The following is a 26,774-nucleotide window of genomic DNA, read 5'->3' as shown; positions in this document are numbered from 1 at the left end:
TATCGGTCGTCCAGGTGGATTCCTTCCTTATGTACTTTAGGAATAATAAAAAATTTTGCATCTTTGGGATATTTAATATAAAGTTTTCTAACATCTGCTGACACAAAAAATCCCAAACGTTCACCCCTTTCTAACAAATCAAGTAAAGCACTATTGAATTCTGGCAAAGGGTTAGTGGGCAAGCTCACATAGAGGTTCTTATCTGACAATAAACCATAAACAACAGAATTATATTTTTTTCTTGGTAAAATTACCCAATTTCCCCCTTTGTCAGACTGTGTAAATGCATAATTTCCATTTAACCCTCTTAATTTACAAAGGGCTGACCATTCATTTTTAGACAAGTTAAACCATTTCTTACCCTTTTTAAACACACTAAATTCACTTTATATTTGTTTACATAACATTTTTTCAAACACATTGATGCTAATATTCATTTTAGGGGGAACAAAATCACTTGTATAAGGTACTTTGGGTATTTCAAGTTTCCCATAACCTGTATTAAATTCAAATCCTGAAGCAGAAACAGCATGTTCATTTTCAACTGAAAAAAATATCTACTAATTCATTCTCATATACAGACATATCCAACAAAGAACTCTCCAACAGAGAAACATCATCAGAGTTTGTTAAGTTATGAAAACTTTCCACCCCCTTATTATTGGTGAAAAAAACTTTGTAACTTTCTACAAAATTCTTTTACTTTTAAAATAATATCCGCCAAAGGGGGATCTGGGTTGGTATAAATTTCGTACTTCTGCGCAAAACACTTTTTACATCTTCACATAAATGTAAATCAGATAAGTTTATAATGCTCAAGTCCTCACCTATATTAGTGCCCTTGTGGAAAAAAGAAACATAATTCACATTTAAATCGCCATACAATGAATGTCCTCATTCAATTAATCCATTACTAAAGCCAGCAGAATTATCTTCATCTTCCTTTTCCCTGAAAACGTCGACCGCGTCCTTTACCTTGCACCGGACTTGGCTTAGAGGAAGAAGCTGTAGCATTTAAACCGCTGGATACCGGACTAATTTCCACATTTAACTCATCAAAAGACACACTTTTTCTCCCCAACGGTACTGTCTCTGAGGATGAAATAGAGGTTTCACGAGAACCACGAGACCTGCTTCTCCTAATGCCAGATGGACTATGCCCCTTCTTAAAGTTATATTGCCAAGAAAAAATGTTTCCAGTCTTATAGTCATTAGAGTCTCGTATAAATTTCTTCTTTTTATGTTGAATAACTTCCGATTCAATCTTAGACACCCTGGCTTTAATTTCCTTCATGTTCTAATTAAATACAGCCTCAGATATCTCTCCTATAAGTACCTCTTGTAATTCCAAAATGCTGGAACGCATTTTGGTAAGTGCTCTTTCATTCCGTTTAACACTCTCAGCCAATTTAAAGTGCATTGTTATGAAATCTCCTTCCACTCAAAAGATCAGATTCTTCTTCCGAAAAATCATATGCTGGCAAATGCTCAACTCTTAACCCCCTCGATGTAATATTGGAGTTGACATACTTTTCCAATAGTCTTAGATCATAAAACATTGTCACTTCCTTAATCATCATTTTTTCCAATTCCTCATATTTAACTGAACATTCATTGTGACTACAAACCCACGGGTCACTGGAAGCAAACTTTTCTTCTCTATCTTTCCAAATTTCCATAAAACTAAATGCATTTTGATTCATTCTAGCACCCCCAGGTGCTACAGCTGCTCCGTTATTAGACATTAAAGCACAAAAACACAATCCAAGCTGTAGAAGTTGTAGAACGATAGCTGCTTAAATACGACTGCTGTTCTTGTGTAAAGTATTCAGTGAGAAGGCGAAGGCCGAGGTACCAGAATCATTAAAGGATTTATCAGTGCAGTCTGTGCTGCGTTCCATGGTTTTTGGTGTGTTTTATTTTATTGTTGGGCAACATTATGTAAATCCATACTTAACTGATTAAATAATTTGGATGAAATACATTTCATGTTATATCAATAGCTTTCATTATATATCTGGGAAATACAAAGATACTGAAATACATTAAGCAATCTAAACCTGATACTATTTCCTCAAGTATGGCAAAAAAGCTAAATATACATGACTTTAGCATGCTGTCCTGTTCATCACATAATATGGGTGACCAAAGAAGTCAAAGACTTCTGATAGCTGAACCACTGATGATGAAAATCGTAAAGTATTTCTTAGACAAAAATTACCATATGATGGCAATGAATCAGTCAATACATAACATGAATTTTGTCATTAGTTCCTGTCATAATGACCGTGAAATTTCTTAAAGAGAAGACAATAAGCTGCTTTCAAAACATAGTCACTTAGCCAACGCTGATTTACTACTGTGGGCCATTTTAAGCCTAGTCAATTTTCCTCAAAGGTGAGAATCAAATCTTGCACCTTGTGTGTGAGGGTAATACCTTAACTAATGATTGCAATATCATTTTTGCACACGGGATTCTCCAAGAAACAAAAAAACTGACACCCAGTAAAAATCTTTTTAGGCTTTTTCAAACGTCACCTTAGAAAGATGCCTATGATACTTACCTGCTTCATCTGACACTTACACTAACTGATTGCATTCCCAGCCTTTGGAATAAGTTACCACTACAGGTCAAAGTACAACTTAGGCTACCTTTAAGGCTAGTCTTGATGAATGGATAGGAACTCAAAAATTTACATGAGCTTGTCATGTACAGCCTTGTTCAATTTGGGAGAGAAGCATTATAAAGTGCTTGTAGGTATCAAGATCTGTTAAGTGTGTCTACTTAAAGGTGTATATGGCTGGGTATCTTTATGGCTCCCATGATCACTTGGCTAGTTTTTGTTTCTATAATGTTTATATAATATCTATCACAACAAATATTAATTCCATGCTCCACATCTTCTTTTAAGTGTCTGAACTTGCTTCCTGGCATGCTGAGGCTCACTGAAAACAAACACAAAGATTTTTGTAGGCCAACTGCACCTCACACCTTTGGATTAAGAGCTGCCACTGTTAATTTTCACTGATGTGAGCAAAATAAATGTGTTAACTTTTTCCACAGATGATAATGGATGCATTAATTCATTAACTACTTGTAAAGCTGCACAAACACAAAACCAATCCATTCGTTCTTGACAATACCATTGAAAATCAACTGCTCAACAGGCTGAGATACAAAGTATCTATTAGCCACTACAGACCACAGAAGGCATTAAATATAATTAATTATTAAACAATTTGAGCAAATGAAGTTCTTACCAGTCTAGCATTGCGGAGGTTCCTTGATAGAACAATTGCTGCAATTCCTGAGCCAATACTCTAGAAAATGAAATAACAATCAAATTAGAAAGTAATATTCTGACTATGCACCTTCTAAATCAATCAGCACTGTTGGAAGACGCCACACCATGTGTTATAACAAGCAAAACTCTGGTCTCCAACTATTGACTCTATGGTGAGATACCACTACAAGGTATTGAGTTCAGCTGGAGTATTGTGTGTGAACCTTCACCATCTAAACAGTGAACAAGGATTCCATATAATGTCAGTACATACAAAGAAGGAAAACAAAGAGCAAGCACTGTTACAGCCTACAATAGGGCTATTCAGAGGGAGTACAGCTTGGATAGCTAAAGCATACCCTGACTGGCAGAAGTGCTCCAGCGGTTCAGAGTTATAAGCCAGCAACATTAATACATATTTCAATTTGCTGATGTTATGGTCATATTCTGAGAAAAATAAATGCCACAGAGTGTTTTGCAGATGGTTTAAAAGCAATTTAATATTGTAACTTAAAACATTGAGCACTTTCATCTTCAGAGAAAGAGACTTCATCAGAATCATTACAAGCCAACACAAAGGCATTATATACTATCTAAGCTTGTAAGAGAAATGAAGTGGCAACTCAGACTGGGTGCAATATTCCTCTTGGTTTGAATGATAATGTGTCCATTGCCCCACTGTTGAATATAAAAGCTAACAAATTACAGTTTGGACCATCAGTGATTATCATTTCATAAGCTTAAATGTGTTGCTACAAAAAAAAAGGGTGTTCTCTTTTGTAAATGGACGGAAATCTTCTATGCAGCAACTGTCTCATGTTCCCTGGCTCTTTAAGAAAGAGAAAAAAAATTGAGTTAATTAATTCATTAACTAACAGCCAATGAAACTTGTGCTTAGATAGTATATAATACATTTGTGTTGGTTTGTAATTATTCTGATGAAGTCTCTTTTTCTGGAGACGAAACAATGTTTCTAAGTTATAATATTAAATTGCTTTTAAACCATCTGTGGACCCTCTGTAACATTTTTGCCATTTAGAAGCATAATTCATTGATACTGCACCTGTTCTTCAGTTTTATGGTCATATTCTGTACAACAGAGGTGCATCTGTTTTATGACAGTGTGGGGACATGTCAAACCCAGGGTGATTGGTCTTCATCAGTACACATTAATACTTAACGCTTCGTGGATGCCATATTTTGGCTCACAGCTTTGATTAAAAAAATCTTCACTACTAAATGTTCTCTCTTTTCTAAGATATACTCTGCTCAAACTAATTTATTTATTTATATTTGTTGTGTCTCAGTTCAGCTAGACAGAGATTGTTTCCACTGGGAGCCAAGGGAGAAAATCTCCAGTAAATTATTCCGATGTACCAATCAACTCTATAAGAGGTTTAACCCCCCAAAAAAAATAAATGATACTATGAATTCAGCAGTACAAAGCAGTTCACTTACATAAATTATGTCGATGACAAAATAAGAATGACAACCGAAACAGCTGAAGCTGAGCAGCACCTAAGCTGGCATTTCAGATGGTAACAAAGTATCCACTGGTAATCAGAAGGATGATAATAAATATGTACTGATAATCAGAAGGATAAACAACTTGTGGTTGCAGTGTTAAAAGGGAATATACTCTTTTCCCCAGGGATTGTGCAATCTTGGAGTTGGAATATATAACTAGCACAAGTACTTATAGGGATGATAATTACAAAATGGAGAACATGTTGATTGCAGGTAAGCAGATAGTGTATTAGAAGAAGGAAAGGAAAGTAAGATAAAGTGTTCTGTGTGTTAATATTAATATGATTTGAAGCTGATATGGCTGAGGGAATATCAAATGCAGAGGATAACATCTGACAACTTTATATAGTATACGTGCTAACTCTGCTTAATTTAGTTGTAGTTGTTGAAGGTTTAGAGTACTTAGGTTAGAACAGTTATTTGCTAAATTACAGGGGTGAGTACAGTGGTGAAAATTGAAACAGGAAGTTGATTTTAGTAATAGAATTATGAGACATAAGGCAAGTTATTGACTTTGGCATTCTGAGTGGTGTTCTACACTGACACAGGTACAGAGTGAAAAGAATAAAACATGTTTTCAAGTTGGATCACAAAAGGAATTGTCAAGCAGTATTGTAATCTTGATACATTATATAATTAGTAAAGTGTTGCATCAAGTGACCCCACAGGTATATAATCTGCGACAGTGGGGATGTTGTTTAGCAAACCATAATACTATATACTAGACTGCAAATGAAGAAGACACCCCTTGCCAATGGTAACCACATAAATAGTCAATAAGAGAAAAGTCAATCTATGATTCACACTTCAGTTTGGTTTATTAAACATTCCTTAAAAAGAAGCAACCCAGGCAAAATAATGGAAAAAAATTACTTTGTGAAAAAAGTCCCAATCACTGCAAGCCAGTTGCCAAAAAGAATATGTTAGTTGGAGAAGGTCCTTACAACTAAAGAATGGATACATATAAGAGGAAAACAACTCTATAATATATTGAGTGGGATAGCCTACTTAATGTTCCAGTTGGATAAGTTTGTGAATATATGGCAGCTGTTGTAAGTTACAAACTAGCTGGACCCACAGCCTATTGCTAGAGATTATGGGGATCGACTAGCGTTTAAACACATTAGTGAGTCATTGCTGGAAGTCTGCAAGGGAAGGGAAAGCACGGTTATTTAAATATACTGAATGCAAGCTGCTACAAATGGATTTGCAAATGTTTTGCTTCTATGAAAGAAACTGACTGACTGCATATTTTGATGTTAGGTGAGCCCTTCAAAGCTCATTTTGTCAACGGTGTGCTTGATAAGCAGAAAAATCTAAATATTTTAGTGATATAGTAGTACAAAGTACAAGTGCTGGACAGGGAAAGACATCTTATGAGTCTTATACTGCTAAATGAAATGTGTATCTTACCTAGATCTGCAACATATAATACATGTATACCTACATATAACATATAATTAAGGGACACAATTCCCACATGGAATATATAGGGTACCAAGCCTCAACACTTTTACATTTTGCACCACTCAAAAGATAGGATTTTCAACTGATCCAGCAGTACTGAAAAACTATACCTTGGGATTTAGAAAGGGTTTCCATGATACACTAACGTTGACTACATAGGATTCCACATCATGATAACCTGAGGGATTCAGATGACCACTCCCCTACTACTGTTTTCCACTGGCTGTAGTAATAATGCAGGCAGTGGTCTCAGTGACGAAGCAGGATGAAATTAGTACTGTGGTCTGTCACTTTGCACTTTTTGGTCATATACTATGCTGGGAAACTACACTAGAACATCTTACACTGTATCGCTTGCTGTAATGGGATATTTCACTTGGTCTTATATATTACAACATATACTGAGCACTATTATACCACTGGGTTGCAGTCTTGCTTGATATGTACTGCTTAAGGAATAACATGGTGTTTCACAGTAACTTTGGGGTTATAAATGACTTGAAAAATACACCATAGAATAAATATTTTTTCTGCAGGGGAATACATTAATAGATTCATAGACAGTTACTAGGCATGCAGTCCAGAAGGCCATTGAAGAGCCTCACCCAATATCCCAATTCTTGTTGAGCACTTTCTGATTAAGTGACTTGTTCAAAGTCAAAGAGTACGCAAGTGGAGGCTGAAGGAATCAAACCAAGGACTGCAAAATAGCCTTAATACTCAGCACTAACTGATAGCCAAAATGCTGATGGAATAATACTTCTTGGCTAAACTCTGAATTTTTGTATTATCTAACATCACACGAGTCATGCTGCAGAATTCTCCTGGAATCAAACAACGGTGTCTCATTAGTTTGTCTTTAGCAACTGTTTTTTTTTTTCTTTTTCTCGACAGGAAAGACATTGATTTGCTTAGCAATAGTTTTTTTTTTTTTCTATTTCTCGACAGGAAAGAGATTGGTTTGCAAGGTAGTTTACAGGCACTTTCAGTACAACTGCATTCCTGGGAAATATTCATTCATGCAAATAATGCAGGCCATGTCATTTGGGAAGCTCTTATACACACCTCTCAACTGTCCAGAATTTTTCAGAAGGTCCAGATTTTTCCTTCATGTTTCTAGTCTGATGCGCATAAAATTTGTGGTTTTCTGGAAAATCATTATGGATTAAAGTCACTAAACAATGATCGATATGTGACTTTCAAATGTCAAATCCTTCAGTAAATGTATGCTAATGCAAAAACTGCTATTTTGTCAACTTTCTAAGTGCATAAGAATAACATTTAAAACTGTCCCTGATTTTGTGCCTTTGTCCCTACTTGTTTCTGGCTTTGTCCAGAATTATTGTGCCAAGAGGTTGAGAGATACGGTCTTGTGTTCTTTTGAACTAAGACAAAAATAGTAATCTATAACCAATTCTGGTGTGACCAGAAATGATCAGGTTATCTTCTTTCCCATGGGACAGCCATTATTAATGCAGCACTCCATTTCTGTACTCTGTTTTGATAGCAGTAATGGGTGCTTTACAAAGTATATGCTTGTGGAGCAGGACTCACAACCACTCACTCATGTTATGGTCCCATAAGCATTACACCAGAAATTCCACTACAGTTTTTAGACACAAAAGTATTGGTGTTCTTGCAAATCACTGTTGGGAGACTCAAACCATGGTTTGCCTATTAGTCAGCCTGTCTGATGACCATTGGTAAGCTGTTGCAATTTCTGCACTTAAGAGTACATACACACTTTAAAATAAATGACACATTTATGTGCGACCCTAAGGAATACACAATACTTGCTCAATCTTCTTATAAAAGTAAGACTAGAGGAGTAACAATTCTATAGAAAAATACTTTCTTAAATCCCCAAATGATTTACAAACATGTAGATAATGCTGGACTCATGGCCTTAGTTATACTTAAGTTTAACAATAGAATTTGGACCCTGGTTAATTTATACTGGTTCCTGGGTATGGGGTTGGACTAGCTAAGAAACATACTTTATTACAACTGCTTCTAAAGGTAATATTATATTAGGAGGTGATTTCAACTGTATCACAGATATTACAGAAACTACCAATAGGAAATATTCTAGACTATTGTCCTCAGCCAAACAGTTAAAAAATGTACAGAAATTTTTAAATTAAAAGACACCTTTAATGCTTTGGTACCAAATTCTTTACTATTCTCATACCAAGACTATAGACATGGTACCCAAACTAGAATACATACAATTTATATCTCACAAGATCTTTATTCTAAAATCTTGAATTTTGCAATACAACCTTGTCCCTTTTCAGATCATAATTCCCTGTTGTTAATACACTTGGAATTCAATCAATTAGTTATTACTTCAAGGATTCCTTTATATATCACAAAAATTAAAGACTTTAAATCTTGGATAACCTCTGAACTTCAGCTTTTCTTAGAGATTAATTATATATCTGAAGCAAGCACAATTATGGTTTGGGATTCTCTTAAGGCCTATCTATATGGCAAAACCATTAGCTGGTACAAAAATAAAATAAAAAAATGGGACTCAGAGTTACAGCAACTCCAAAATCAAACATTATCTCTTAAATCTAATAAGAACTTAATTGCTACAGATAATAAAAAGAAAATAGAAGAAGCAAATAAGAAATACAATGAAATATTATCCAATAAAACTAATTTAGCTATGGAAAAACTGAAATTAAATTCTTATGCTACCTCTCCTAAGCATCTTCATAACCTATCTATGAAAGTTAAGATACAATCAAAAATTAATAACATTGATAGTATCTTTCATGAAGGGAAAAGGAAAAAGTCTTGGACATAGGGGACAATCTGGAGGCTTTTAATTATCATTATGCAGAGCATCATAAAGATAAAATAAGTACAAATGAATGTGAGAGTTAGAGAATATAGTTCCCAACATAACAAGAATTCCTGAGGAACTTAAGTTAGAGCTACAAAAACCTATTTCTCAAAAGGAAATTATAGATGGGATTAAAATAAGTAAGTCTAATAAAGCACCTGGAAAAGATGGCTTAATTATCGAAATGTATAGATTGTTCCCTTCTTCTATAATCTCTCTCCTACATAAAACCTTTCTTGAAGTTCAAACATTAGCAAATATTCCCCCTTCTTGGAGATATTCTCTAATTTCCCCTATATTAAAAGAGAATAAGGACCTTAATTATTGCAACTCATATAGACCAATTTCTTTGTTGAATAATGATTATAAACGGTTTATGTCAATTATGGTCAATAGATTGAAAATACTCATATCTAAAAATAATAAACGAAGACCAAACTGGTTTCATACATAACAGGCATACACAGGATAATATTAAGCATTAACACTGATAGATTACCTCAATAGAGGAAACCATGAAGCATTGATAATAGGTCTAGATATTCAAAAGGCCTTTGACTCCCTAAATTGGGGTTATTTATTTAAAGTCTTAGTTATTTTTCTCCCCTTTTTATAACAATGATAACAAATAATCTATGAAAATAATCTAGCATATGTCAAATTAGGTCCCTTTACTTCCAAAGCAATCCAGATCACTAGAAGTACTAGACAAGGATTTCCCATGTCCCCTATCCTATTTGCTCTGGTCATAGAAATACTTGCCATTTTAAGATGTAATAACCCAAAGATAAGAGGTATAAATATATATGACCAATATATTTCTAAAATAATGATGTTTGCTGATGATGTCTTACTTACCTTACCCAACTCTAAGGAAGTGTTAGGTGAAGTGGATATAGTAACAACACATTTCCAAAAAATCTCAGGACTCTCCTTCAACAAATCTAAATCAAAATATGTATTATTAAATAAAAAAAAGAACATACAGGTTCCAGTTAATCATATTACTGGAAACCAAGTTTTAACTCTAGACTATTTAGGAATTGTCCTAGTTAAGAATATAGAGGAAACCTTACAGCTTAACTATGCTAAAGTCATATACTTAATCAAGACATTAATAAGCAAATGGAATAATTTGTTTATAACATTTGATGATAGGTTACAAGTGATAAAAAATGGTTTTGTTACCTAAAATATTATATATAGCTCAAGCCCTTATACTTCTCCCAGGAAAGAAAACCCTTAAAGAAATCACTTCAACTCTGATGAAATTCCTTTGGTACCCCAAAAGAAATAGAGTGGCATATTCTCATCATATCAGAAAATGGGAACAAGGGGGGATAAAATTCCCAGAGATTGAAACTTATATAAAGGCATCTATAATTAAAATAGTGATGAATTGGATAAATCCTAGATAATCTTCCAATTGGAAACAGTTACACTCCATTATACTAATGAATTAAAATTATTGATCAAAAAATGCTTTGGTAACTGACAAAGATAAGATATGTCACTATTTAAATTTAAATTTACAGTATAGTACAACAAAATTAACTAAACTAACACTAATAAACAATATTTTTGATGTGTTTAGAAAATTCATTAACACAAATCTAGATATAAAACTGTGGCATAGATTTTTAATACTGTTTACTATTACAAGAGCTGTCCCTGATAGAACACAGTGAGATTTTTGGTTTATGGGAAAACAGTAACCTATTTTGTTGCTTGCAACAAGCTTTGAACACACAAAGTATATTGTCAACCTATTGCATATCCCCTAATGACTGGTTGGTTCTTCAGAGTGTCACAGCATACACTAAGGATCTGTGTAGAATAATACATAACTCATCCTTCAAAACCGTACCAAAAATTATAAACTGGATTTTTGGAATTCTGTATAATAATATCAATGTTAAGAATGAATTATCATATCTATATAACACTTTGTCTACAAGACACTTCCTAAAGATTCTTACTGGCAATACCTAACTAAAGGATTTCAAGTATCATTATGAATGGAAGATAAAAACAAACATTTTATTTTCAGTTAAACTAACTTCTTATTCACAATTCTGGAGGATTTTTCATTGGAAATTTCTACACAGATCCTTTTTGACACCTGAGAAACTCTCAAAAGTGAACCCTTCAAACAGCAAGTTGTGTTGGAGATGTCATCTGTCCACTAATGCTGACTGGTCTCATATTTTTTAATGACTGTACTAATATTAAACCATATTGGAATGAGATTAACAAATTTATTCACACTATCTATACTGATATATTTGTTTTGACAAAGTCTTTAATTTTGTTGAATGTTGTTAACAGCAATAATATAAAGAAGGATGACCTGCATTTGTTGTGGACAATGTTAGCGATAGCCAGAAAATGTATAACTAGAAGATGGAACTCTAATGTAGCACCCACAATGAAGGAATGCCTATCATCACTGAAAAAATGCATACTAATAGAGAAAAGAACTAACGAGTTAAGAACTTTTCCTAAGCCATTGGTTAATAGTCCGCGGAGGAAAGTTTTGAATTTGATTGATACCCTACAGATGGAACCAAACTCTTCCTAACTATCATAGTTTATATAAACTTATTATTTAACTACAACAGTTTTTGTCCAAATCCTTTTTGTCAGGCTAAAAGTAAATACTGTAAATATTTATTGAATGTCATGGATGTATTAAATTATTGTGTTATTTCATCAAAATAAAAATCAATTGAGTAAAAAAAAAAAAAAAAAAGATGTAACATTCAATAAACAAAGTGGTTGTTAGAGCAGTTAAATCATCAACAAGCTGCTACTAAATAATCTGGATGACTGAAAGTGCAGCTGAAGAAGGCACACAAGTTCAACAGCTTATCACAATGATTCAAGTCCGAATGTCTATAGACAGTACTACTTGCAGCCTGTGATATACTACATGACAAGTAGCAGCAGTGAGAAATGTAAGTGTATGCATGAATTGACAGAAACATATAGCAGTTTAAAGATAGTGTGTTTACAATTATAGGTTATTTCAGACCAGCAGTGTTGCTCTGTATCTGCAAAGTGAGTGCTCTTTTTAAAATGTAGTTATTATCATTGCTGTGTTCAATGAATTTTTCTTTTTGCAACCTCTGTTGAGTTACTGTTTTTCTGTGAAGTGAGTTTTTATGCTTCTTAATCTGCCATTTGAATTGGCAGTTGATGTATATTCATGAGATACAGCTGTATTACAGTATATACACAGGTGAACAGAACTGACTCCCTGTGACACATGTACTGCTGTGTAACTGGCAGGCTAAAAGAGATTTTCATACTGCAGTTTAGCCACATTGCAATTTGATTCCCACTTGCCATATTCTACAGAGCTGTAAATCTGCAGAGAATGCATGCAAATAAAAAATGCCAGCCATAGAAATTACTGGGGCAACAGAATCATGATGACATGGGTTCACAGTCATAAGATCATGGCAGACAAATCTAACAAGAATATTAGAAGAAGATGGAATAGCCAAAGTGGTAGAGCATGCGGGAGATACAAACACACACACACACATATATATATATATATATATATATATATATATATATATATATACTATATACTATATATTGCATGCTGTTTGTTGCAGTGCCACACAGAATGTCAAGATACAAAATCAATATGTCAGACTTAGAAGAAATAAGAATTAATACAGTATTGGGTCTGGGTGTTTTAAATTTCCAGACACAGTAGAAATGCTGAAGATGTAGGACTATATTTGGTTAAATATCTGCAATATGGTCAACACACATATCTCTCAACCGGCAGACATTCAGATTAGGTAGAAAGGCCCTTGAAAAGTAGGTACATCTAGCTAAAAATCTGGACATCTACTTGGCTTAAAATGTTAATACAAAATAGTACATAAGTTTTCCTACTTCCAGTTTGAATGTGGGATATTACTCAGAACCCTGTTTAAAAAACAGAGTGACAAAAATGATGGAAAAATATAATACCATTATCAGAAGCAGTATAAAATCTGTAGATTTTCATGAACTGTATTGCAAAATTCTACTACACAAGGATGCATGTCCTCTTTTTCTTTATATTATCGGTGCCACCAGAATGCTGGTCATGTAGTTATGGTTTTTGTTGTATTAGACAGCTTCAAAAATTACATATGATTAGGGAGAATTCAGAAAACTGTGTGAAGGGGTAAATGAAGCATGTAAATAGGGACGTACCTCCTAAAGTAAACAAATCATATTCAGAAGTAAACCTGGCCTGAAAATAGGAACTTTCCTCCACAATAGGAAGAGTTGAGAGGGCTGCCAATACACAAGCTAAAGAGTGGAAAAAAAGTAGAACATGTGGCAACTTGAATTCAGTGTAAAGAACTTCAAGGTAATACATTTCAGAAACAAATATACAGGAATTATGTATACGATGGGGAGAATAACAGCAGTAAGATTTGATACCTTGAAGTGATTATATCAAATGAAGTAAAGGTCAATAACAAAGTATTACAGTATGTTCAGACTAGGAGTTGCTTACAGCCTGTATCTTGTTGTCCTGAGGGTGACAGAATGCTCCTGCACAACTGGTGAAAAGAGGCACTTGTGCACAGTGGGTATACCTGATTAACAAAATGAATTAGAGAAGTAAACAAGCAATGCAAGATGGCAGCAGTGGGGGGAGAGATGCAGGGACAGAAAAGAAGCAGCACTATTATTAGGAAGGAAGGAAGGCATTCGCTTGCAGTTCATGCAAAAGTTACTGAGACCTTACTATAAATACTAAAAACAGTTCTGGATGTCCAAGTTCTGAAATCATATCATCTGGGGGGAAACACTTTGAAGAAGGCAATGAGAATGGAATATGACCAGTACTACAAGGCACATAAGGAAATGCTTTAGAATAAGACATGTGTGCTTTTACAAGCATAGCCAGGCATAACAGAATTTTTCCAGTATTCCTGAAGAACTGATGAGAGACTACTATGATAGTCTCAGTTTATGAGATTAAACATCAACCCGGTGTTATAATGATCTATTATAACTTGGCTGATAAAACGCCATGTCGGTATTTCCTATTAAGATGTGCTGTATGTATCTTGATATGCTTTGACAGCTCTCATGTCTACTAACCAATGAGCTGCTGTCACAATCACTACTAAGACCACAGTCTGCGGCCCAGCTATCATTCAGGCAGACATGCAGAGAATTTCATACTAAGTTATGAAATGTTTACCCCAACCCTCATCTTGGGTGAGAGATGTGGGGCCCACATCACATCTGGAGCCACTGCACCCTCCCCATGTGATTACCTGTTGCAGTGCACCCTCACTAAGAGATACAACTTTACAGCTTGACAGTGGAATACTGAACCCTGTGCTGTCCTTGCATCGCTGCCCCATCTCTGAGGGATTGTGCATTGAGTGCTCCATCCTGCCTCCAAGACAGGGGCTAATATCTTTCATATGTCAGCTGCCCCAGTAAGTGGCAGAGCCACTGACCAAATTTGGGTTGCCTGGGTCATAGGGGATGCTTTATCACTCTATGCCAATGTAGCTGGTTGAGATGTGTAATATTTAATTAGAATAGGCAGCTTTTCTACTATTTAGGTAAACACTGTGACACAAACTGACCTTTCTTTTTCTCATAGCTTATATGTAGTTTCAAGTTTCTCAAACTAGTATTAACCTCAATTAGCTCCATGCTCCAGAAATAAAGTGTCAAAAAGAATTTAGTATGATAGTGCCTTGAAGACCTAGGACAGAGAATATATTATATAGATTACAGTGAAAACTCCTTTACTGCTTCTGATTAATTTACACTTTGTAAGTCCACTATTTTGTGTAATCGTTTTGAACTTACTTTAATTATACAAAATATTTTAATTAAGTACAAAAAGAGACACTGTACTAGATAACTGGCCAAATAAGGGTTATGTTCATCAGTACAGTCAGTTTTCAGAATTGTCCATTTTTCAGTATTCATTAAGGTAGTCTGGCATTACTTTTCAGTGATACAGAACAGAGCCATATTAACTATGAACTAAACAAATTACTGTTCTTTGAATAAATGTCTTGGATTGAAAGTTGTATCATGCTAAAACTGTCTTGGACTGGCAAACCAGCAAATGCTGCATAAAAAGATAGCAGCCCTGTATTTTATGAAAACAATCTGTATAAATAGCTTTACTTTACAGGACTGAATGCCATCACTCTTCTGTTTTCCATTTTTCTTTATTAAGAAAATTATCGGGTATAAACTGAAGCACTGCCACTGTTAGCAGCTGTGCTCTGGGTAAGTAGTGAGATTCATTTACATAAAGGTTTTGTTTGATCAAAGCAGTGCATAGTAATTCAGTTTCATTACTTATGCTGCTGTTTTTTAAATGCAATTAGCTTTGTAGTACAATAAAATCACTGTTTTGCCAAGGAACCAATGATTGATCACCTTCATAACCATTAATAAGACATTCTCAACAACAACAAAATGTGCACAGGACACTAAAGACTGTCTGTTTTGAGTATATGGCCATTTTTTAATAATTGAAGCTCATCACATTTTCTCAGACTATAGAACATTACATTTCTTTACGGTGAATTTGTTATTTTTGTAACAGCACCATGTGTGTACAGTATCTGGAGATCTTCCTTTCTGTAGCATCACTGACAGAGTTGGAAGCAACAAAACTTCCCATTTTGCAGTCACCAACAAAAGGCTACCCACACTTACATTTAATAAGAAGATATCAAGCTATAAAGAGACAGACACTAGTCAATCCATTCTGTATACTGTGATTATCAGAATTAATAGATAACGTAAGACTACAAGTTAAATTCTCTGAAGAAAGAAGGTGGAAAGCTGTAGCATTAATAAACATCAGCATGAAAGCGATGCTTTCAATAATCAAAGCAGTTTTGTGAGTGCAGAAAATTAGGCAGGTGATTAATTAGCATGTGTGTCTTATGCAAGAGTTAAGAAACTAAATGTGGTAATCCAAGAGAATCCTGTATGCCTTTAAGCTCTGGCAGGGTTTCTCTACAACTCTGCCTTACTCTCCTACTCTCTCAGAATCACTGAACTAACACTGCTGAAGGACTTGGGACCTTCATTAAATTTGTATACAATGCCAGCTCACCTGTATGGGAGCAAGACATCTGCCTGCAGTGACGATGAACTCATTTTGAACAAAAGCCTAGTTGCCTGCCTGACAGCCAGCCAAAGAAAGAGAAAAAGTACAGTTGTGTACACTTACCATAAATGTAGATTTTCGAGTGTATTCACTGTTGCAGTCATCACATTTGGGTTATCTGCTTGCAGGTAGCCCTCAGTTGGCCTGATTATCAAAATCTTGGGTCCTACATCGGTTGCTGTCTCATCTTCCATGACATCTGGTAGTTAGGAGTATAAAGCATGCAGACAACGCCATTTTATCAGTTTTTCTTGCCCCAGATGTCAGGTGCCCCCATAATGGGAAGCAATTATATACAAGGTTACACCTCCAACAAAAACCAAATACACCAGAAAGCTTTAAGCATAGTAAACAAGAATAGAGGTATAGTAAATAGAAGTCAGGAGGCTGGAGGGAGGGTAACCAGGACAGCAACAGTGAATACACTCGAACATCGACATTTATGGTAAGTGTACACAACTGTACTATGTTCTTCGTGTTTCACTGTTGCAGTCATCACATTTGGGTAGATTTCTAAAGCTAAGGATGGGAGGAGGCTAAAGCTAAGGATGGGAGGAGGCAATTATATAGCATTAGGACCAGCTATAAGGCCCTGCAAGATTGCAGTGGCAAAGCCAGCTCTGGATTTAGAAAAAAATTGTCAAGTCGTAATGCTTGGTGAAGGTATGTACAAAACTCCAGGTAGCATCTTCTAAGATGTCCCTGGTAGGGACACCTCTGAGAAAGGCTGTAGAGGTAGATGCAGCCCTGGTGGAATGAGGTCTTATCCCCAGTGGAGTAGGTTTTCCATGGTGCTTATAGCAGAAATGAATGCAATGGCCTATCCACTTAGAACTGGTTTGTTCAGAAATGGCCTTCCATTCTGTCCCTGCAGCAAATGTAACCAACAGCTGTTCAGATTTCCTGAGAGGTTTAGTCCTGTCCAAGTAAAATCTAAGTTGTCTGTGCACGTCTAAGGAGTGCAGTATTCATTCCCCTTTGTTCTGTGGATTACAAAAGAAGGTTGGCAAATGAATGGACTGATTAAGGGCCACACTGGATACCACCTTGGGCATAAAGGAAGGATGGGTCTTGAGGGACACCCTGTCTGCATGAAATATGATGAAAGGCTCCACTGCCATGAGGGTCTGTAATTCAGACACTCTTCTTGCTGAAGTGATGGCTAGAAGGAAGGCTGTTTTCCAAGAAAGGAATTTCAACTCTGCATTTGCAGCTGGCTGAAAGGGAGGCAGATTGAGCTTTTCCAATACAAAGTTAAGGTCCCAGGCTGCAGCAGGGGCTCTCCTGGGTGGTCTTAGGTTTTTGGCCCCTCTGAGGAATTGCTTCAGCAATGGATGAGAGAAGAGGGGTGGCTCTGTATTATAATGTGCTGAAATGGCCGAGGCATGAATTTTGATGGAGGAAATGGAAAGGCCCTTGTGAAGCATCTCAGTTAAGTATTGAATAATATGAGCTAATTGGGCACTGTTGTGCCCATTCCTTGAGTTTGGCTCCAGGAACAGCATCTTTTCCATTTTTCAGCATAGGATGTTCTAGTACTAGGCCTCCTTGCCTCCAGAATGACATCCGTCACTTGCTTACTGAGGGATGGTAACAGAGAGATTAGGTAATTAGCCAGGCTGCAAGGTACAGAGTTTGAAGGTGTGGGTGCAGAATCTGGCTCTCCTGCTGGGACAGCAGGGCAGGGGTCTGAGGCAGGTGCCATGGTTCCAGCAGTGACACACTGCGCAAAATGGGGTACCAGTGTTAGCGTGGCCAGTCTGGTGCAATCAGTATGGTCATTGGTTTGTCCTGTTTGGTCTTTAGTAGCAGTTTGGAGAGGAGAGGGAGAGGGGGAAAGGCATAAACTGATAGGTTTTTCAGGGTGAAGGACAGGGCATCCACTTTCCAAGCTTGTCTGTGGGGAGTCCTTGTGCAGAATTTGTCCAATTGGTAGTTCTGAGGGGAGGCAAACAGGTCTATCTCTGGGCTCCCGCATTTATTTCTCAACATGTTGAATATCTTTGATTCTAGTTTCCACTTGTGTGGGTCCATGAGATTTCTGCTTAGGTCATCTTCCAGTGTATTTAGCTTGCCTGGCAGGAACTGAGCTTGTAGGTGCACTTGGTAGCTCAAGGCTGTGTTCCACAGAGCCATGGCTAGTCTGCAGAGAGGGTATGAGTGGGTTCCCCTCTGCTTGTTTATGTACCACATAACCGCTGTGTTGTCCGTCTTTATCAATAATTATTCTGGAAGAATGTGGTCCTTGAAGACCGTCAGAGCATTCTGTACAGCTAACATTTCTTTTTGATTGATATGCAGGTGCATTTGACTCAGGTTCCATTTGCCCTGAATGCACCACCCTGCCAAGTGAGCCCCCATGCATAATCTGATGCATCTGTTGTTAGGGTTTGGGCGGCAGGGGGTAGAGTGAATGGCAGATCCTTGTTTAGGTGGCAGGCCTTTGCCCACCAAAGGAACTCTATCTTTAGACAAGGTATGATGGGAATCATTGATTCTAGGTCCTGAGAATGTTGACACCATAGGCTTTTTAGATACCATTGTAGTTTCCTTATATGCAGTCTTGCATATGGAATTAGTAGAATGCAAGAGGCCATGAACCCCAGGGCTTGCAGTATTTTCCTTGCAGATAGCTGGGTCTTTGTGGCCAGTAGTTTGAAGTAGGCTGTCAAATGAGCTTGTTTTTCTGGCGTGAGGTAGGCCATCTGGGAAGTTGTATTCAAGCTTGCTCCCAGGAATACAATTTTTTGGCAGGGTGCTACATGTGATTTGTTTTCTTTTATAGTGCACCACAGAGAAGTTAGCAATTTCTTTACAAATGTCAGATGATTTAATAGTATGTCCTGCCTTTCTGCCTGAATTAGACAATCGTCCAGGTATGGGTATATTTGAATATTTCTTTGCCTGCAAAATGCAATGACTGGAGCTAGGCACTTTGTGAATACCCTGGGCACAGTAGATAAGCCAAAGGGCAGTGCAGAGAACTGATCTGAAGCGTAGGTATCTTCTGCAAGATTCCTTTATTGGGATGCGCAGGTAGGCTTCCTTTAAATCCAGTGTTGCCAACCAGGCATTTTTTCCCAGCATGGGAAGCAGCTGATGGAGAGTTAGCATTTTGAATTTTGAGATTTACAAAAAAGTGTTTAGGATAGACAGGTCCAGGATAAGATGCCAAGAATTGTGTTTTCTGGGTACCAGAAAAAGTCTTGAGTAGAAACCTTGCCCCCATTCTGCTTCTGGGACAGGTTGAATAGCACTGATGCTTAGAAGAGACAGAACTTACTTTTGAGCCTCTGCCCACTGGCTTGGGGGTAGGTCTGGCCAACTGTTTGGGGTTGGTAAGGAGTGAAAGTGGAATCTGTATCCTTGGAAAGTATATTTAAAACCCATTTGTCTTGGGTAATGAGTTCCCAGTTTTTTGCATGCAGGGCGATCTTTCCCCCTAAAGGAACAGTCAGTTGAGCAGGGCTTGGAAGGTTTAAAGTTAAGTCATGTCTTACTACTCTCAGCTTTGGAAGTGGGAGCCCCCCACAGCTTAGGCCTGTGAGTACCTTGGGACTGAAGCCTGGGTGTTCTGCTGGTTCTGGTCTTGGACTGAGAAGGCCTGGAAGAGGCAGGAAAGGACCAATTCTTAGAAGGCCAATGCCTACTAAATCTGGGAGGCTGTACTTGCAGGAAATCTTTAACAGTTTGCATACATTTATCTTTTTCCAACATCTTTTTAAGTACTTCTTCTGCTTTGTTGCCAAACAGGTGGTCTTGGTTTAAGGGAGCATCCAGTAATTTAGTTTTAACATGATCTGGCAAAGATTGCTCCTTAAGCCAAGCATGCCTTCTAAGTACAGACCCAGTGACAGCAGCACAGCAAGATGCCTCTAATGAATGAAAACCACATTGCAAAGTATGTTTTCCAACCTGCTCAGCAGAACACATTAAATCCTGTAATTCTTTATTTTCAGCACAGTCAGGAATCAACATAATTTTCTGTTTAAGCAATCCAATAATATGCTGCTGATACTTTAACATATGAAACTGGCAGTTTAAGGCCCTAATGGCCAAAGTTGCAGAAGTGTATACCTTCTTACCCCATCGATCCAGGGCCCTGGGATCTCTACCAGAGGGGGTAGGGTTTTTGGCAATAGTAGCCTTAATGCTTTTGGGTCCCTGTGAAATGGTCTCAGGATCCACAGTAGGGTTCTTGAAAGAGGAACTTGTGAGAGTCAGATACCCTGTAACACCTGTCAGGTTTCCTGGGAGCTGGAGGTAAAGTGTCAGGGGCCAGGTTAGATTCCGAGAAGGCATCATCTACAATGTCCAGTACAGGAGGGATAGTTAAAGACCTGTGTTGAGGTAGGAATAAGAATTCCCTAAGCCTCTTTTTGGAGTCATAGTAATCCTGGCTTTCCCAGCGGAAATGCTCCATAAGAGTATGCAAGGTTTCACCAAAAGAGAAATCCTCTGGAGGAGAAGCAGAGGGAATGGAGTCCTCCTCTGCATCAGAATCCTCATAGGTAGATAAGGGCAACTCCTGGTCATCAGAGAAAACAGAAATTTCAGAATCCTGATCAGAAGAATCAGAAGGAAAATCAGTCCTAGGTCTCTTAGAGGGAGAAGGGTGGCGTCCCCTGATTAGAGTAATAAGGTCTTCAGCCATTCTTATCATTTGTTTTTTAGGCATAGGGGCCTGACCATCCAGTCTGGGCATCGGTTTTCTAGGCATGGATCGAGTTTTAGGCCTTGAAGAAGAAGATTGCATTGGTTTAATATGCAAGTCAGTAGGCCTGAATACACCTTCAGAAGCCTCAGAAGCCAGTTCCTGCACAGTGGCTCCGGACCCATCTAAGGTAGAGATATCTGCAGGTTCCACAGTCGAAGAAGCATCTTGCGGCATACCAGATTCCGAATGGGTCTCAGTAGAGGCCTGCAAATCTGAAGTAGTGGGTATCGGGGCTGCAAAAGCACCTCACTGAGTACCGGCGAACTGGTGACTAGTTTAGGAGAAGCTTTGTCGGCAGATTTGGACCTATGCGGTCTGTCTCTGTCTTTGGACCTATGCGGTCTGTCTCTGTCTTTATCTTTGCATTTTTTCAAAATGTCGGTAGCTGGGTGGCTTACCAAAGCCATTTCTGGATAATTAAACTGAGTGCCAAAATATTTAGATGCGAAAATGAACCGACGATGAATAGTTTGAGGATTGAATAAGGCACAAAACCAACAGTGAGGTATGTCGTGGTCTGGGCCTAGGCCAGGAATGCAGTACGAATGAAAATCTTTATGTGGTATTTGCTTTCCACAAGAAATACAATTGTTAACTTTTACTGACATTGGTTTAGAGCAAGAAAAAGGATCCTGAACAGGGTACTTAGCTTAGTTGAAGATTTCTGAAATTTTCGTTTTCGAGTTTCAGATCCGGAGTCAGCCGACCAGCACTTGCAAACTGTTTCTGCTTTGGGTACCGCACAGCAAGAAAGACTGATAAAATGGTGTTGGCTGCATGTTTTATACCCCTGACTACCTGACGTCATGGAAGAAGAGACAGCAACCGACGCAGGACCCAAGACTTTGATAATCAGGCCGACTGAGGGCTACCTGCAAGCAGATAACCCAAATATGATGACTGCAACAGTGAAACATGAAGAACATCAGTTAGTGACTCTGGGTTTCTAATTTTGTTTAAGGTGAAATTACAGATTCCCCAGACCCAGCTATAGCAGTACACTTGCTGGAGTTGAGGAACTGCAGCAAAAGTTTACGGTACAGTAAATTAGGACAAGCACACTGTCATTAATACAGCAGCCTACCCAAGCAGGTTAGGTAACAAAAAATAAAAATGTACACCTAACAGCTTGTTCACTAATTGTGTGTGTTAATTAGTAAGCTTTTATTATGTGAAAATAGTCAGTTCATATGTTTTTATCAGGTTACCTTTTCAACTGTTTGATGTGACATCACCTAATGTGTGATGGTGTTTTTCTCTCATCTTCCTTAACTGCCACTGTTTGTAGGAAATAGAAGTGTCAGAAGAGAGCCATGAATGGTGCCTGACTAGACAGTAAACAGTCTTTCAGTGGGAATTTGAGATTAAAAATAAAGAGTAAAATTAGTATTATTTGGTAGAAAAAAGAAACATGTAAGAAGCAACTCTTCTGTTCTTACCAGAATCCCTGATATAATTGTAAGGATGTTAATAGTGAAATATTCAATTGCAAGGTAATCTCCAGGACTGGTCAAATGTCGTAGAACTGTCCCATGTACTACAGCTCCCAAAATGAAGTTAAGGTGTCCAGCGATAATAAGGCCCAATCCTGTTTGCATTAGAAGCTTTCCAGCCCTCTCTCTGTCAAGAATGCCTATAAAAAAATAAAAAAAAAACATATTACAGATGTGATATTAATAGCAAAAGTAAGAGTAATTATTATTTTTTCCATATTCTAGTGACTGAGTATCCAAAAGTACTACAGTATAAATAACAGTAAAAAGTAAACAAAATAAATATTATCCATGACAGAAATAATTTATATGTACACAGTTAATAGTGCAATGCTGACTAACAGATGACTTGCTAAGAAAATGCACACTTAAAATAGGAAAATTGTCTGATTATTTTTAAAAGCCTCTAGTAGGCTTCAACCTTGAAGGCCTGCAAAGCTTTTTTTACAAAACACAAACTGACATAATTAAACACCTAATCTCAGCAAAATATTAGTCCCAGTACTGGACTGGCTAGGATGCACAAAAGAGTCATTATGCGACAGGCTGAAGAAACAAACCAAAGCTATTAACATTTGTAGAGAGGTAAAACATTGTGAACAATGTAGTAGCAGCGCAAAAAATGCAATTTGCTGAAAGAATAGTATGGCAGAGAAATCAGTAATGGTATGCATAAACCTAGAGGACTGGATGGAGTAAGAGTCGATAAAGAGCATTAGCAGAGGGAGGAGGAAAGTGTGACTATATTTAAGGATTTATAAATATAAAAAAATAGCCTTTATGATGTCTGACAGCTATTGTGGGAGTAAATGGTAAACAGTAATGGGTCATGTATTTCAGTAATAAAGCATGAAGATGAGGACGATGATGAAAGTGCACTTCACTGAAAGAGAATTCATAAAATCCTGCTTTATCCAATTAGACACAGTTCATGTCTTGTCAGTTTTCATATATTGACAATTAGTTTTTGTCAGGATTACTCAAAAAGTAGATAGTACAATCGTACCCTCAGTCAGGAATTACCCACAGGCAACTGAATCACCATTTTACAAATCACCATTTATCAAAAATCAAATATTGAAAATGGTGATTCAGCCTATTAAAAAAATCTTTTTTTAACTGGGGCAAGCTGCCCTGTACTCCATGCTGGGTACTGCAACCCATACTCCCCTAAATTATATATACACCAACTTCACGTTTGCACCACAAAGGGAAAAAGTGCAAACACCATTTATAAACACTCATCTGGCTCACACAATGCAATAAACGCATTGTGGTGAAACTCACTGAGACTTAAATTTTTCAAAATAAAGATACTTAAACACCATTGTTTCAACAATATGTAGAGAAGCCCTTAAGCAGACACTCCGTGATAACAGTGCAGACAACTTAGAAATTAGTATGGCAGTGCTTGAAAAATTAGAAACAGCTTCCTTAAATCACTGAATTAAGTGTTTCATTTGCTACAAATAAACCATCTCCACAGCAACTTCAAACTCAGTACACACCTTTTACTAAATAATGCCACAGCCTACACTTCCAGGTGATAAATGCTGATTAAAGGAATTAATTGCTTGAGACCTCTGCCGTTAACAGAATACAGTAATCGATCTGTCTCCCTCTGCGAATGGGCTTTAAGTGGTAAATACTGTCTGCAAACACTGCGATAGACTTGACCGATCAAGAACCTGCAAAGTGGTATCACAGAGATAGCTTCAGTGCCTGTTAATGTAAGTGAATGAAGCTGCTGAACACTCACAGACAGTAGTAGGTTAGTGACTGGGTCTATTTACCTTAGTGTATTTCCTACTTCCAGTACAGTTGGTGATCCTGGACAATGCTGGTCTGACTTACATCAAGGACGTTCTCTTTCCCAGTATCTTATTGCAAGTGCTTAACTGTGCAGAAAACTTAATAAAATATGCTGAACAGTTACTGAGGACCTTTATTCGAGGCAGCATTGCAGGTACCACTTTTTGAAACAGCAGAAATAATGCCAAGCCCTGTGTCTTAAAGTTGTTCAGGCACAAGAGTTCATGTTTAGTTTTTCTTTTAATTGTTACAGTCTAACTCAAAGACACTTTTGATAAGTTAACGTAATCTTCTCAATATGGCATGATAATAAACACATTCTGAAACCTGAATATTGCTGAAGCTGAACAACAACAAAATGATTGAACAGTAGAATATGAAATTTACTACATAAATTAACAAGCAAGTGGTCTGGTATCATCGTTTAGTCTGTGAGAAACCTGCGCAGAACAAAAATAAAGTATGCAATCCCGCAGCACCCAAAATCATTGAGATATTCTGGTCACGTTATCATTTTCTAGAATGAAATGGTGATGGTTTGCTTATTAATTTCAGAGGTGATTTTATTGACAAGCCAGCCGCATAATACAATCAACATCTCCTTTCCTGTCACAGTCCCTTGGTACCAAACCCAGATCTATTCAATCTCTTCGCTCTCACTAGGGTTAATTCTTCCTGATCTGGTCCTCACAACATCACTTATGTACCCGGGTTTCCGGGAGGGGCCATTACAGGTAGCGAGCCTCAGCAGCGGTCTTACTTAACTCACTCTCCTGACCCACAGGGTTTTCTGGCAATGCTTTTGGTCTACAGTACCTGGGGTCTTCATATCTGTCACCCACACCTGGTCACGAACAGCACTCACCAGCTGCCCCCCCGCCCGATGGTCGGTTAGTTTAGTTTATTACACTTATACTTCCTCCTCTTCCCCACCCTTTCCAGCCGGTCCAGCCACAGTCCCAACTGCTGCGATGGATCCAGCAAGGGTTCCTGGTTCACATACAGCGGCCACCCCTGACTGCACATAACCCGTTCTCCACCTGGGCATATCGTTGCTCTGTAGGTGAGAGTGACTTTGATGAGGGGCCTGGCCCAGGCCTCCCGCCCCATTGTTGCTTTGCTCGCACCGGCTCCCACCAAACCCATGCATCGTGCTTCCATCTCCGTGATGGACGCTGGGTCCCCCTGTCTGGGTCTGGGCTTATCTGCGATGACAGCGATTGAAGCAAAAAACCCAAAAGGGGTTATGGATGAATGTGGTTGTTTCGACTCTCTCAAAGGAATTTTTGCCAAAATCCATTAATCACATCCAGTTTTAGACCAACTTCGCCCCCCTCACAGCATCCCCAGACTCTGCTCGGACAGGGGGCATACGAACCTCTCTCTGCTTATAATATTCAACTTGACAACCATGCCTGCACACCAGTCAGTAGGTTCCTCCATTCTGGTAACAACACAGCGTCTCCTCCCATCCTCCACCTCTCCTCCTCCTACCCCAGCCCAGAGCACAGTTCAGGGTATGAGGCTTCAAAGACTCCATGGCCAGCCCCAAAATAGCAGGAAGACCTAAAAGGCTTGGGAGGCCTTTCTCTATTTGAACCTCCACAATCCAGGAATGGTTCCTGTAACACTGCGAATCTTTACCTTTTTCCTTTGCCTCTGTCGCCAAAAAAAAAAAATCGCCTTAGCATCAACAGTCTCATTCAGTTCTTGTTTCCGCATGTTAAATCGTGGTGCGTTCATAAACAATGTTTTTTTGACAAAAAAAAAAAATCTTTGCAAGTCACTTTGTCTTCAGCAAGTGTTCAGCAGTCCCAGGCACAGCCACACAGCACTTCTGACCATAATACAATCAACATCCTTCCAAACAACTCAGTCCATTGAATACACCACAGTGATTTGACGGTTAAAAGCCACTGAGAGCACACTGGCAGTGCAATGCTGTCCACACATTTAGACCAGATTCTACAAAGACAGGGACTAAGGGTGGAGGTGCCATGATTTAAATAAAAAAATAAATATACCTCAAAGCTGGTCAAACAGGACAACGCACTTGAGCTTCTCCACATTCAAATCACAATAAGCAGAACTCCACACCACTTCCTTGCAAGCTACATCCCCTCCCCCCTCTGTGACCTAGGAAAACCATAACATATATTTAAGCTTATTGGAAACACTCAACACCCAACCTAATACCATATTCATGGGCAAATTTAATTACCCCACTATTAACTGGGAGTCATATACAACACCAAACATGCAGGCACAGATATTCCTGGACTTTGTAAATAAAAACTCTCTAGCTTGGGGCAGACTGTCAGTACACCAACCAGGGATTCAGACATACTGGATCTGGTCCTGACTAACATGGGAGAGTGCTGCACCCCTTCCTAGTGTAAAGTCTTTCCTGGTAAGGTCAGACCACAAAACGGTCTCCTCT

The 26,774-nt window shown here is 37.9% G+C and overlaps 1 protein-coding gene across 3 annotated transcripts in view; it reads right to left on the bottom strand.

The window, feature by feature from the left end:
* TMEM54 (transmembrane protein 54) overlaps positions 1 to 26,774 on the bottom strand; it is a 409,347-nt gene that overhangs the window by 229,029 nt on the left and 153,544 nt on the right. For all 3 annotated transcript variants that reach the window (XM_044059925.1, XM_044059926.1, XM_044059927.1), the window contains exons 2-3: positions 22,469 to 22,662; positions 3,262 to 3,321 (exon numbers count right to left, since the gene is read on the bottom strand). In XM_044059925.1, coding sequence (XP_043915860.1) covers positions 3,262 to 3,321; positions 22,469 to 22,662 — 254 coding nt within the window. The remainder of the gene's footprint in view (positions 1 to 3,261; positions 3,322 to 22,468; positions 22,663 to 26,774) is intronic.

The sequence above is a fragment of the Protopterus annectens genome, chromosome 1.part2 (genome assembly GCF_019279795.1).
Source record: "Protopterus annectens isolate FY-2018-M chromosome 1.part2, PAN1.0, whole genome shotgun sequence".
Classification (NCBI taxonomy): domain Eukaryota; kingdom Metazoa; phylum Chordata; order Ceratodontiformes; family Protopteridae; genus Protopterus; species Protopterus annectens.
Note: the sequence above shows the minus strand (reverse complement) of the source record. Positions and strands in the feature narration are given on the sequence as shown.